Source organism: Liolophura sinensis, chromosome 3 (assembly GCF_032854445.1).
Source record: "Liolophura sinensis isolate JHLJ2023 chromosome 3, CUHK_Ljap_v2, whole genome shotgun sequence".
Lineage (NCBI taxonomy): Eukaryota > Metazoa > Mollusca > Polyplacophora > Chitonida > Chitonidae > Liolophura > Liolophura sinensis.
The window spans coordinates 12,146,439-12,160,754 of NC_088297.1; the positions used below are offsets into that span (position 1 = coordinate 12,146,439).

General features: G+C 41.0%; 1 protein-coding gene across 1 annotated transcript in view; it reads right to left on the reverse strand.

The window, feature by feature from the left end:
• The window catches only part of LOC135464235 (cullin-associated NEDD8-dissociated protein 1-like), a 38,617-nt gene that overhangs the window by 18,930 nt on the left and 5,371 nt on the right, over window positions 1–14,316 (reverse strand). Inside the window, exons 7-15 of the mRNA XM_064741739.1 lie at window positions 12,141–12,366; window positions 11,222–11,384; window positions 10,693–10,799; window positions 9,451–9,605; window positions 8,509–8,617; window positions 6,784–6,969; window positions 5,980–6,091; window positions 2,322–2,415; window positions 1,175–1,292 (exon numbers count right to left, since the gene is read on the reverse strand). Coding sequence (XP_064597809.1) covers window positions 1,175–1,292; window positions 2,322–2,415; window positions 5,980–6,091; window positions 6,784–6,969; window positions 8,509–8,617; window positions 9,451–9,605; window positions 10,693–10,799; window positions 11,222–11,384; window positions 12,141–12,366 — 1,270 coding nt within the window. The remainder of the gene's footprint in view (window positions 1–1,174; window positions 1,293–2,321; window positions 2,416–5,979; window positions 6,092–6,783; window positions 6,970–8,508; window positions 8,618–9,450; window positions 9,606–10,692; window positions 10,800–11,221; window positions 11,385–12,140; window positions 12,367–14,316) is intronic.

Sequence of the window (14,316 nt, forward strand, 5' to 3'; positions counted from 1 at the left end):
CTTCTGGGTCATTACGCTACCTTAGCACGCTAACCAACTGAGCCACGTAGGCCCCCCATCATCCCATAATGCCACAATAAAACAAACGGTTGGAAGCTTAACACTTAACCTCACCAGACACTGGCTACAATCTTTTTGAGGTGAATATTTTAGCAGGGCAAAAAACTTGAAGGCTCTTGTCCCAAGCTTTGCGAAAGGGTGAAAGTGAAAAAAGAAGTTTTTAAAATGAAACTAAAAAGTTATCTAATTTTCAAGTCTTTTAAGTTTTTAAGTGTACTAAACTAGACTTTCTTTCATATTAGTGGTAAACCATCCTTTCTTTGTTAAATTTTCTTGTTACATGTAGTTTTCATACAGCTTGATTATTCTGCGAAATGTTTTCCGGAACAAATATGGCTATAGATATGGCTCTGTTTTTTAAATAGGGGTGTACATTTTCTAAAACACCTCATGTGCTATTTGTAACAGATAATAGTGAAGGTTTTTGATATAAAAGGTGAGCCTTCAGTCAACTTTGTCATCAGGTAAAATATGACATGTGCTTGGAAAGCATCACCAGGCTCTAAAATTTGTTCTAACATACTTCGAAGGATCATGTATTTATTTATTTGATGGGTGTTTGATAATATTTTACTTATACGACGGTGGTCAGCATAATGAGTTCAGGAAACCAGGTAGAGCGGGAAGGAAACCCAAGACCATCTACAGGTTGCTGGCAACCTACCTACCCACGATATCAAGCTGTTGAAAGTTTGGGAAAAGCGAATGGGCTAAAGATAATGTTTAAAGATTATGCCTACCTCTACAGAGATATTTCCATAAACGGTTAACCCCGACTGAGGTAAAAGGCAAAAGGTTGGACTTCATCTGATTTGTGTGACCATTTGCCAATGATCACAATGCCATCCTTGCTCTGGTTTTATGCTGTAATCTTCTATAACCTAACCTGGCCGTAAGTTGGAAGGTCTGTCAGCAACCTGCAGATGGTCATGTGTTTCCCTCGGCCTCTGCTCGGCTTTCTCCCACCATGATGCTGGCCGCCGTTGTACAAGTGAAACATTCTTGAGTACGGCGTAAAACACCAATAAAATAAATGAATAAATAAATCTATAACATAACAGTAATCCTTCTAATCAAATAACCTGGAATGAAGTGAAAATTTCCATGTACTCACATACAAGCTATGGCTCGTTCCTTCACTTCCTGGTCTATATCTGCTGCCTTGAGACGACTCAAGCAAGCTGTGTACAAATTCTTCACATACGGTTCAAAATCAAACGACGCTGAACCATCTGTAAACGAAAAACAGAACTTTAAATTTAACTTTTGGTTCGGGAAGAATCTTTTCTTAAAGTTTGCTGGAGAGCATAAAAATAAAACTGAATACCTATCTAATTGGTTGTAAAGGTGGACTGTCTTGACAATTGCTCCTCATTTAAACCATATATTGACCTGCTGATGGTCATGGGTTTCCCCAGAGCCCAGTTTCCATCCACTATAATGCTGGTCATCGTGGTATAAGAGAAATACTCAAGTATGGCTTGAACCTCCAATCAAATTTATTTATTTATTAATCTGATTGGTGTTTTAAGCCGTACTCAAGAATATTTCACTTATGGCCGCTGCCAGAATTATGGTACGACGAAAACGGGCAGGGTCTGGGGAAAACCCACGACCATCAGCAAGTTGCTGGTAGACCTTCCCACTTCAGGCCGGAGAGGAAGCCAGCATGAGCTACACTTGAACTCACAGTGACTGCATTGGTGAGAGGCTCCTGGGTCATTACACTGCGCTAGTGCGCTAACCCAATGAACCACGGAGGCCCCTCCATACAAATACAAAAATAAATCTGCATGTTGCTGGCAGGTCTTCTCACGTATGACATTATAAGAAGGCAGCATAAGCTATACCTGAACTCACGATGAACACACTGGAGATTAAGACTAATGGGTCATTGTGCTGTGGTAGCACATTAACCACTTGGCCATGGAGGCCCCGCAAGAAAACCTGTACCCTAATTTTTCCACGTTTTCAACCACCTCTGCAACCACTATTTTGAAACATTCTGAGAAAACTATTGGGCGTAGAGAAATAATTTCCATAATCTTATGAAGCTTGCATCTTTTTTGACAAACAAATCCTTTTTAGTGTCGTGTTCAAGTAAATAATTATATGCGTAAAAACCTTCCACTGAAAAAAGCGCTTTAATGGTTGGAAAGGGTTGAAGATTAACAGTAATGATAATCAAATCAGGGTGTATGGATGTCACTTTTAAAACCACAGTGGCTTTAACCACTGCAGAGTTAACACACAGGACTGACCTATGGGTCGTATGACCTTGACGAGCTGTTGTGTGACCAGCAGAGCCTCTGATGTGATCTTGTAGAACGGATCTTCCACAGCATGCACAATCGGCTGAAACAGACAAGGTGCGGCAAGTCGAGCATATCACTTTCAGACGTGTTAAGAGTGAACAGATAATTTATTTACTTATTTGAACTATCAGCTAAATAAAGAAAGTTCTGTGTCAAAGTAAATATGTCCCTCTTGGACATGTTAGAGAGAACAGCTACTTTTTTAAATTATTTGCACTTATAGGCCAAAAGAAACGAAAGAGTGTGTCAAATCAAGTATGTCACAGATGAGTGAGTGAGTGAGTGATTGGGGTTTAACTTCGTACTTAACAATTTTTCAGTCATATGGCGACGAAGTAATCCTTTGAGTGCATGTAATATGCCTCCTTGTCGCAGGACGGATTTTCACCGCTCTTTTATCTAGTGATGCTTAACTGAGACACCTTCTGAAGGCTAGCAAGCCTCCCCGCCCAAGCCATGATGCTGATAGGAGTCAACCAGTCGTTGCAGTATCCCCTTAATGCTGAATGCCAAGGGAGGAAGTTACAACTTCCTCTTTTAAGGTCTTACGTGTGCCTCAGCTTAGGATTGACCCTGGATCTACTGTATTATCATACTGACACTATTGGTTGAAACAAACAAGTCAAATCAAGCATGTCATTCCTAAGCCTAGCTTACATGTACCCTAAACGACCTAAAAATTTAACCTCAAAAGAGCATTTCTGGAGGCAAATAAATGTCAAGAGATATTACATCTGGTGCTAAAATTTACGTTTTCTCAGTAGAAAATCATTCTACCTTCCAAACACTTCCCAACACACTTTTCTTAAGTCAACAGAACTCCCAGAATGTGGAAAAAAGAGAGACTTAGTCCTGTATGAAATTTTAGGTCATATAGTCACAGTGGCGTCCCGTCAGAACTTGCTGTAATCGGGTCTGGGTGCGTCGGTGATCAGTGAGTGATCAGTTGTGTCTACCAATGTGACAAGTGCGCTTTATTCGTCCATTGGCAACTGGTAAGGGCCAGTTTCTGTTAGTAGGTCGTGTTCTACTTTCATCGATCAGTTGGAGCTATCTCTAATTAGTTCCTCACGCAACATTAGCGCTCTAGCGATTGACTCACAGCTGGTTCTGTACAAGTACATGTAATGGAGTGTAAAAATAACACGATTACTCAGCTGGACTTTTACCGCGCCATTTTGGAACAATGACATGGTGATCATGTGTCCTAAAATGACAGAAAATTGGTGATATGAGTGCTCTCTTATGACTGCGATGAACTACTACCTGTCAGTTGTGTCCTGTTTCCAATGTGCGCCACTGTGAGAGACATAAACCTCCAGTTACAGTTTAGCGCAGACAACATACGCCAGGCTTTAGGTGTGTTAAAGACAATCACTTATTTGAGACAGGTGATCTGTGAATTAATGTCAACAAAAGTTACCTAACACTTCTATCACATCACGTTAACATTTTTTAATTCCTCCCACCGTAATGACTGCCGCCGTTATATAAGTGAAATATTCTTGAGCACATTGCAAAACACTAATCAAATAAATAAAGATTATCTTTTCCATCTTTACCAAACAAAAGAGTTAAACTCAAAACTCCCCTATTCATCTTGGATTTTTTTTTTTTTTTTACTGGTGTCTTACGCCGTACTCAGAATATTTCACTTATACGACAGCGGCCAGCATTATAGTGGGTGGAAACCGGGCTGAGCCCGGGGGAAACCCACAACCATTAGCAGGTTGCAGGCAGACCTTCCCACATACTACCAGAGAGGAAGCCAGCATGAGCTGGACTTGAACTCACAGCAACCACATATTCATCTTGGAGCCGAGTAACGGAAACCCATGTCTGGAAACAGCTCAGTATGACAATTACCGGTACCAAAACCCTGATGTGAGGATGGAACACTGAGGGACTGTGATGAATGAAGATACAGTTCAGGAATGACACTTACCGGTACCAAAACCCTAATGTGAGGATGGAACACTGAGGGACTGTGATGAATGAACAGACAGTTCAGGAATGACACTTACCGGTACCAAAACCCTCATGTGAGGATGGAACACTGAGGGACTGTGATGAATGAAGAGACAGTTCAGGAATGACACTTACCAGTACCAAAATCCTGATGTGAGGATGGAACACTGAGTGACTGTGATGAATGAAGAGACAGTTCAGGAATGACACTTACCGGTACCAAAACCCTGATGTGAGGATGGAACACTGAGGGACTGTGATGAATGAAGATACAGTTCAGGAATGACACTTACCAGTACCAAAACCCTGATGTGAGGATGGAACACTGAGTGACTGTGATGAATGAAGAGACAGTTCAGGAATGACACTTACCGGTACCAAAACATGGATGTGAGGATGGAACACTGAGTGACTGTGATGAATGAAGAGACAGTTCAGGAATGACACTTACCAGTACCAAAACATGGATGTGAGGATGGAACACTGAGTGACTGTGATGAATGAAGAGACAGTTCAGGAATGACACTTACCGGTACCAAAACCCTGATGTGAGGATGGAACACTGAGTGACTGTGATGAATGAAGAGACAGTTCAGGAATGACACTTACCGGTACCAGAACACAGATGTGAGGATGGAACACTGAGGGACTGTGATTAATGAAGAGACAGTTCAGGAATGACACTTACCAGTACCAAAACCCTCATGTGAGGATGGAACACTGAGTGACTGTGATGAATGAAGAGACAGTTCAGGAATGACACTTACCGGTACCAAAACCCTGATGTGAGGATGGAACACTGAGTGACTGTGATGAATGAACAGACAGTTCAGGAATGACACTTACCGGTACCAAAACCCTCATGTGAGGATGGAACACTGAGTGACTGTGATGAATGAAGATACAGTTCAGGAATGACACTTACCAGTACCAAAACCCTGATGTGAGGATGGAACACTGAGTGACTGTGATGAATGAAGATACAGTTCAGGAATGACACTTACCGGAACCAAAACATGGATGTGAGGATGGAACACTGAGTGACTGTGATGAATGAAGATACAGTTCAGGAATGACACTTACCAGTACCAAAACCCTGATGTGAGGATGGAACACTGAGTGACTGTGATGAATGAAGAGACATTTCAGGAATGACACTTATCGGTACCAAAACCCTGATGTGAGGACGGAACACTGAGTGACTGTGATGAATGAAGAGACAGTTCAGGAATGACACTTACCGGTACCAGAACACAGATGTGAGGATGGAACACTGAGGGACTGTGATGAATGAAGATACAGTTCAGGAATGACACTTACCGGTACCAAAACCCTGATGTGAGGATGGAACACTGAGGGACTATGATGAATGAACAGACAGTTCAGGAATGACACTTACCGGTACCAAAACCCTGATGTGAGGATGGAACACTGAGGGACTATGATGAATGAAGATACAGTTCAGGAATGACACTTACCGGTACCAAAACCCTGATGTGAGGATGGAACACTGAGGGACTATGATGAATGAAGATACAGTTCAGGAATGACACTTAACGGTACCAAAACCCTGATGTGAGGATGGAACACTGAGTGACTGTGATGAATGAAGATACAGTTCAGGAATGACACTTACCGGTACCAAAACCCTGATGTGAGGATGGAACACTGTGGGACTATGATGAATGAAGATACAGTTCAGGAATGACAGCGTGTCGATCTTCATGTTCGAGCTCGAATTTTTGTCTCTGAAAACGAGAGCAAAAATAATCATTTTTAATAATAGTTTAAATATAAAAACTTCACAAGAAAACTGTTACATGGTCCTATAATGTGGATGACTCGAACAGCGTCCAATAATATGTGTCCACTAAAAAACCTTCAGGTGCAAAAGAGTAACTGCTCTAGAGCACTAACAGTACTACAAAAATGGTGAATGGTGAAAATGGTGAAAAATCACCTTAACTTATATGTGATTTATAATTACTCATATAAATCTCACACTATTTTTTTCACCAGCTTAGCACTGGAGGGTCAGGAGTTGGTGATGAATTTGATGCAATTTTGGGTGATTTATCAAATTAATGCAGTTTTTCCATGAAAAATTTGATACGTGTATGTTCTAAAACACAAACGTTTCTAAACATTTCAAATGAAGTCGGTTGCGTGCAAAACAGCTCCTTTTAGACCACAAAGCCATTGGCAATAACGAAAACAGCCACTGTTGAAAAAAAAAAGACACTACAGTACGGAGAGATAAAAAAAATACAGAAGTATTGACAGCCTTGTGTCAGTTTACCTCAGTCAGTGTTTTATATTACCTGTCCATGTATAAATGCTTAAACAGTACTGTTGCTACTTAGCAAATTACACGCATATGCAAAGATGTCAATTGCAATTTATTATATGTCCTTGAAATGACAAAAAGTTCTCGCCTTACCCCAGGGAGTACTGTATGCCTGGGACTAAGGCAGGTATATGATCTGTCAGCGCCCCAGGTAACACCAACACCATCTCTGTCAGCAAACTAAAACAGCCCTGTCTCGTTTTTACGCTTTTTTCTCTTAACTGCTTGTTCACTGCCTTCACGATTGATGGGATCTGGCCCTGTAGCATGGAAACAGGCCTGAAACAGAGCACAGAGTAATAAGAGATTGATGGGATTTGGCCCTGCAGCATGGAGACAGGCCTGCAGTATGGAAACAGGCCTGAAACAGAACACAGAGTAATAAGAGATTGATGGGATCTGGCCCTGCAGCATGGAAACAGGCCTGAAACAGAACACAGAGTCATAAGAGATTGATGGGATCTGGCCCTGCAGCATGGAAACAGGCCTGAAACAGAACACAGAGTAATAAGAGATTTATGGGATTTGGCCCTGCAGCACGGAAAACAGGCCTGAAACAGAACATAGTGTAATAAGAGATTGATGGAATGTGGCCCTGCAGCATGGAAACAGGCCTGAAACAGAGCACAGGGTAATAAGAGATTGATGGAATCTGGCCCTGCAGCATGGAAAACAGGCCTGAAACAGAACACAGAGTAATAAGAGATTGATGGAATCTGGCCCTACAGCATGGAAACAGGCCTGAAACAGAACGCAGGGTAATAAGAGATTGATGGGATCTGGCCTTGCAGCATGGAGACAGGCCTGAAACAGAACATAGTGTAATAAGAGATTGATGGGATCTGGCCCTGCAGCATGGAAACAGGCCTGAAACAGAACAGAGTAATAAGAGATTGATGGGATCTGGCCCTGTAGCATGGAAACAGGCCTGAAACAGAACACAGAGTAATAAGAGATTGACTGAATCTGGCCCTGTAGTTTGGAAGCAGGGCTGAAAACAAAAAGATTGTGTTGTCAGAGATTGATGAATCTGACCCTGCAGCATGGAAAGGGGCCTGAAAGCAGAAAATTTACTAACAATCATAGTGCAAATGACTGACCAATTTGACTGCCAGCTATTCCGAAATCATAAACGGTATGAACAAATCTTGTATGTTTAGGTTATCTGGATATCTGGCTGATTCTAGACCCATGACAGGAGGCAGCAGGGACACAAGTCTAGGCTTTCAGTAGCCAAGGATCTCAGCTGTGATCTTTTTATTATGGGGTTAGGCGTAGATCACAGCCGAGGAGTCTTCCAGGTTAAAATAGTGGTATTCAAGAACAGCGTTGTGCAGAGTTAAAAAATCCATGCCAAATAAACCCATACATGCATTAATAGGGCAAACCTCCAATACATTATGTTCACTAAGTCATTCTCTCTTCCTCTGCCAATATTTTCCACATTCTGTAGCCTTTACGACCAGTAAATCCATGATAATTCACAGTTGTGACCAATGCTCAAGTGCTGTGTCAACCTCGTGACCTAATAAATAGGGTCGATGCTCCCCACGCATGCATGGTTGATATTTCGTGACATCACTATGTTTTGATCAGCTGCTCAAACCCCTCTACTCTTGGCCACTGGAGACCGTTTGTGACCAGCATGAATTATACCACAATCCCTGGGCACTAAAGTCACATGACTGTCACATGTCATAACACAATATAGAGACATAAACCTTCGGCACGACTGTCTGCTGAAGATTGTTAAAATACAGTCATTTCTTGTTCCCTTGGATGCAGCCTTATCATCCCCCTGAACATGAATGGACTCACCCTTCCTCCTGTTCCATGGAATCAGGGTCTGTTGTTACTGTTGGGCGAGTCTGTTTTAGCAAGGTGATGTAGGCATGGAATATGTCCACCTTCACATTTTCCTCTCTCTCTGCAAACACAATACAAAACCAGTGCGAAAAATCCGAACCCATTCACTAACAGACACAGAAGGCAAAACACTTTGCAAAACAACTTCATGATGAGCCTGACATGTTTAATTATGCACATTCGGTCATATATTTGTGAAAATTAAATTAAATTAAGTTTATGATACAGATTTGACTTATTTTGATTTAAGATTTTTTTTTCTTTCACGATGGCTTCGTGGTCTAAAATGAGCTGTTTTGGAGGCAACCAACTTCATTTGATAGGCGCTCGTGTTTTAGAACATATCAAATTTTTCATTCTTTTTTCTTAAACTCAGCTGAGTTAGTGAAAAAAATTCGCCAACGAACGAAATGTAAATATTTTCAACATGAGCCTTCAGTAAACTTTTTCACCACAGAGTAAATTCTGACATGTGCTTGGAAAACATCATCAGGCTCAAAAAACTTAAAACATGAATGCTCTTATACACAAAATTAAGTATTTTCTCATTTTCAAAGAATGGAATCATAAGGTTGTCTTATAGAAATTCTCTACATGTAAATTTCAGAAAATTTTAACCAGTAATTTACCAGCGATTATACAGTGAGATGTTGCCTTATAACCGTTCTTAATTCTAAAGGGAGATAACTAAGAGATTAAAATACTGATGAACTCTAATCTAACAAAACAGAAAGCATCCTGTGTTTGATCGTCCTTCGAGTTTAGTTCACATTTAGCAGGTGTGTTCCTAAGACACGACAGAAGAGCATTGGATATACAAATTAGTCTATGGTTTTTGTCATGAACTAGCACAGCACTAGCCAATCTCTTTTCTCAGACGATCACATTTCTCACCTTTGAACCGTGCAATAAGAGCTGGTGACACAATCCTGTAGAATTCCATCAGCATCTCGTGCCGTGTGGCGATGATGGCGTCAAGACATTTGGCCGCAGCACGTCTGACTTTCCAGCTCATGTCATCGTCATCACTATATTCCTCCTCACTCTCTCTGTCAACAGAAACGGTGATCAGCTAGATTGGGTGTCAACAGAAAAGGTGATCAGCTAGATTGGGTGTCAACAGAAACGGTGATCAGGTAAACAGGGTGTCAACAGAAAAGGTGATCAGCTAGATTGGGTGTCAATAGAAATGGTGATCAGCTAAACAGGGCGTCAACAGAAAAGGTGATCAGCTACACTGAGTGTCAACAGAAACTGTGATCAGCTAGATTGGGTGTCAATAGAAATGGTGATCAGCTAAACAGGGTGTCAACAGAAAAATGATCAGCTACATTGGGTGTCAACAGAAACTGTGATCAGCTAGATTGGGCGTCAGCAGATACAGTGATCAGCTAAACAGTGTGTCAACAGAAAAGGTGATCACCTAGATTGGGTGTCAACAGAAACGGTGATCAGCTTAACAGGATGCCAACAGAAAAGGTGACTGGCTAAACAGGGTGTCAACAAAAATGGTGATCAGTTAAACAGGGTGTCAACATAAAAGATGATGAGATAAACATGATGTCAACAGAAAGGGGTTCAGCTGAATAAAGTGTCAACAGAAAAGGTGATCGGCTAAACATGGTGTTAAGAGAAAAGAGCTTGTCTGTAGGGGACACATGAAGGCAAAACTTCACCCCAATACATGAAGTACTGAAATCGTGAATTTGGTAATTTCAGTGATTGAACATCCCTCTCGTGCCATTGCGTTTTATATGCACAATATACAGGACAAAGGACAATATACAGTCTGTACTTTTTTAGATACAATCCCAAACATTTTGTTTAAAATTGCTTTTCATGTTATTGGACGCAGATCCTCATGGTACAACATTAGTTATGCCTGTACTTTGTACTTTCTAAAAATATACGTGTTAACAGTTTTAGCAACTCAGCTAAACTTGCCAATAAAAGCAAATCACCAATAAGCAGTGAAGTCCTGAAAAACAATGAAAGCATATTCCACTTTCATTTTATTATTACATCACAACATGTGTTACACTTTAAACCTTATTTTTCCTGTTACAAAAAGTTCAAGTTTCACTTTCACTTTTGAGTTATGATTGACACTGAGCGGCCTGTGTTATACTTGCTCACCCTTCATCTTCATCTTCCATCTCTGTATCCATGGAGCTCTCATCATCATCATCATCATAGTTGTAATTTGGATCATAACAAATGTACTCCAGGCAAATGTGGATAATCTGTCAGAGGCAGAAAAAGAATTATCCTTACTATTTTTTTTTTTCCCCCTAAAACCTCATCTCTGATAGCATTACTCATTTTGCATTGTACTAAGTTACATTAATCTTCAATAAGGTGCTCTAAGGTCACCTGTGCCTTCTGCACCAAAAGGAAAAAACAGGACTACTGTGATGTCAGCAGAACCTGTGGTGCTCTCGGGTTATAGAAATAACTCTGGCCTGATTAGTTATCAGCTGATAACATGCCAGTGCCTTTTATTGTCTCACTTTGGGCGAATTTGTTTAATCTTAGTGTACAATATTTCCACTGGAGAAGCCTGACAACAACAAAATTCGGGAAATTTGAAAGCATTATTGGCAGTTCAGCTTTAAACTGGGTATTATCTCCCATGATTTACCACACTGCTGGGCTCATCACTTACATCAGTCACGAACGGCGTCACCTCTTTCGGACACTTCCTAACAAACGACTCAAACGCCTGGATACAGTACTCCCTCAACTCATCGTCTTCTATTTTACAGAATTTCACCACTAGAGGGACTATACGGTCCAAATGTTCCCCAATACGATGTCCCGCCTGCCGGCTAAAAATACAAAACATTGTGCTATAAATTCATATGTAGTACTTTTTCAAAGAATTTCAAACTACATTACAAGGAGGTGTATGGATCAATGGCATATTTCATCCCCAATGCAATATTATCTACAAAATGATGTGCAAACTTTGCAACTCTACCCACTGACACTATTAAAGCTCTTCACAGAGGAAAGGCAGGCATACATCTACTGATATACCTACTTGGATGGTATTTCAACTACAACCTTCACCAATGTAACTAAATCTACAATCGTCACACTGTGGAAAACTCCTAGCATTTTTTCTAATTCAATCGTTGGATTTACATTAAAATTAGCAGTGATTTAGTATACCTTATTTCTTCTAAAATTTGCGACACCTGCTTTGCTCCGTTGAGCCCATATATATGTAATTCTAACAGTAATATGGAGTTTCTTTTTTTTTTTCTCACATGGTTAGACCAGAACAACATACTCATAAGTTTACTTTTCCAAGAGGCTGATAAAGAAATGTAATATTCTAATTTCAAAACTACTAGTATCTGTTCCAAATTTTACCGTCTTTTGCAAGCTAAAGGAGCACCACTTGTCGCTGATAAAGGGAGACAATTCTGTTTGCAAGAATTGATGTGTCTAAAAGAGTCGGCCATGTCCGATTAAATGTGCATCAGTTCGTCTGAGAAACCAGTCTTACACACAAAAGACAAGCATAGCTTTAGAAACACCTGTCTTCCATGTTGATCGGTTAAGACCTGATTCCTCACCTGATTGCCCCGAGACACTGGATATAGGTCCGGGTGGTGGACGTTGATGAATTCTTGCTGAGTTCAGATAACAGGAATTCTATCAGCTCCACGAACAGTGTGTTGTTACAGCTCATCACCAGGTGGCCAATGGCTATTATCGCACGTTTGCGCACGGCGAGACGCGGGCTAGATAACTGGGGAAGAAGTGCCTGCATGATGGAGTGATGGAAGCTTATCAGCAGGCCTGTGTGGAATAACAATAACACATGGGGATTAGAATCATTTACTGTTTGAATAAAAGGGAAAAAAATCAGTATTGTCTTCATTAATGGATTCAGCATTCGGAGTAATTCTATATCAGTGACGTAGCGGCCTCCATGGCTCAGTTGGTTAGCGCGTTAGCATAGCGCTGTGAGTTCATGCAGTCGCTGTGAGTTCAAGTCCAGCTCATGCTGGCTTCCTCTACCGTATGTGAGAAGGTCTGCAGCAACCTATGAATGGTTGTGGGTTTTCCCCGGTGCCCTGCCTGGTTTCCTCTCACCATAATGCTGGCCGCCGTCGTATAAGTGAAATATTCTTGAGTACGCCGTAAAACACCAATCAAATAAATATATCAGTGACGTCTAATATATTGCAATTAACATCACTGTATTTTTTTCTTCTTTTTTTACCTAATTCTGCTTAAAGGAGAAACCCAACGCCTTTATTTTCATCCTAAATGTTCTTTACACACATTATATTCACTATGTTAGTATGTAAACTGCATTTTAAAAAATATTATTTTAACTAGTTCCACTTTAAAAAAAACCATTTAAGTTGGACTGTTTGCTGATCTCGTCGGCCACGCAGCCCTGTTCGGGTGATGTCATGGCGTGAATACCTGTCAGAATTATGTAATGAACAGCCCTGCAAAGCACAGCCGAATCCATGCATTTGGCCCTACCTACCGAGTGCTTTTCCCGACACTACCTTAATTTATTATTACCCCTCCATGTACACCTCTTAATTAACACCTTGAAAATCATTTACATGTATGTAAAACAGTTTTACAACAAATATTTTGAAAGATACCTCAGTTGTATTAGATCCTAGATAAGCATGCTGGCCTACAACATAGCGACTGAGCGATCAATGGCCGATTTTTACCCACCTTACCGGCCACCATAGATTATGCAAACGTGCTCCAGTCTGATTTGAATTGGACGTTCATTAAATTAAGGTAATACCCGTGGAAAATTTGGTGTGGATCATTATTTTTTCGAGCGATAGGCCTACTGGCTGCGACAAGAGGATCTAAGCAGTAGGGCCAGCTGTTTGTGAGTTGCAGTGACGAGAAATTTGTTTTGTTTTAAAAAAGTAAAAATCAGGAAAAGCTTGAATGATACTGAAGGGAAACCGTGATTAGTTAACACATAGAAATGCAAATTAAAGGTATGGCACGTGATGGAGTATCACACGCGCACAGCGGCCTGTAGGCCAGGTGTGAACTGAGCTGGAGGGCTGCCCTGTAGTCTTGTGGCCATTGCAGGGCAAACGTTAGCGGTTCTTACAGTTTGTGCTCTACCTGCTGTTTCAAACAAGCAAGTACTGAACATCTTAATTCTGCATTCGGGGAGTGAAAATCTGGGCTTCTTTTCTTTTTTGTTTGGCTTTTGTGTGTGTAAGGTGGGGGGGGGGGAGATATAAGCCTCGTCCATTGGCCTTTTATTTTAGTAAGCATGGCTGAATTAGCAAGTCTCATACGACTACAATCGAGCCTGCGTAATCAAAGGTGTTTTTGATGAGATCTGGTCCATATTTTCTCAATCTGTGGCGTTTTACAGTATTCTGCATTGTGTTACTCCAGTCACAAAGCCACAGTTGGGCATGGAATAATCATGAAATTGGTAGGAAAACGTATACAGATCGTCCTCCCGTGGTCTGTGCTGTACACAGAGAAGCCTCACATGCCTGCAGGGAATGCACCGGCGTGACATCACAAGGTCAACAGTGGCTTCATCGTAACGTAGTAGATTTTCTGATGTTCAATCAGCAAAGATCAACCCATTTTTCCTCCGTTTTCAACATTTCAATCGATCGGAATGGATTCAGGGAATATGAAAGCATCTATTCACAATTTGAAAGGGTCCAGCACTGGAGTTCTACTTAGCCGTAGTGCTATTGGGTGAGTTACTTGCTAATATTCCAATGCGGT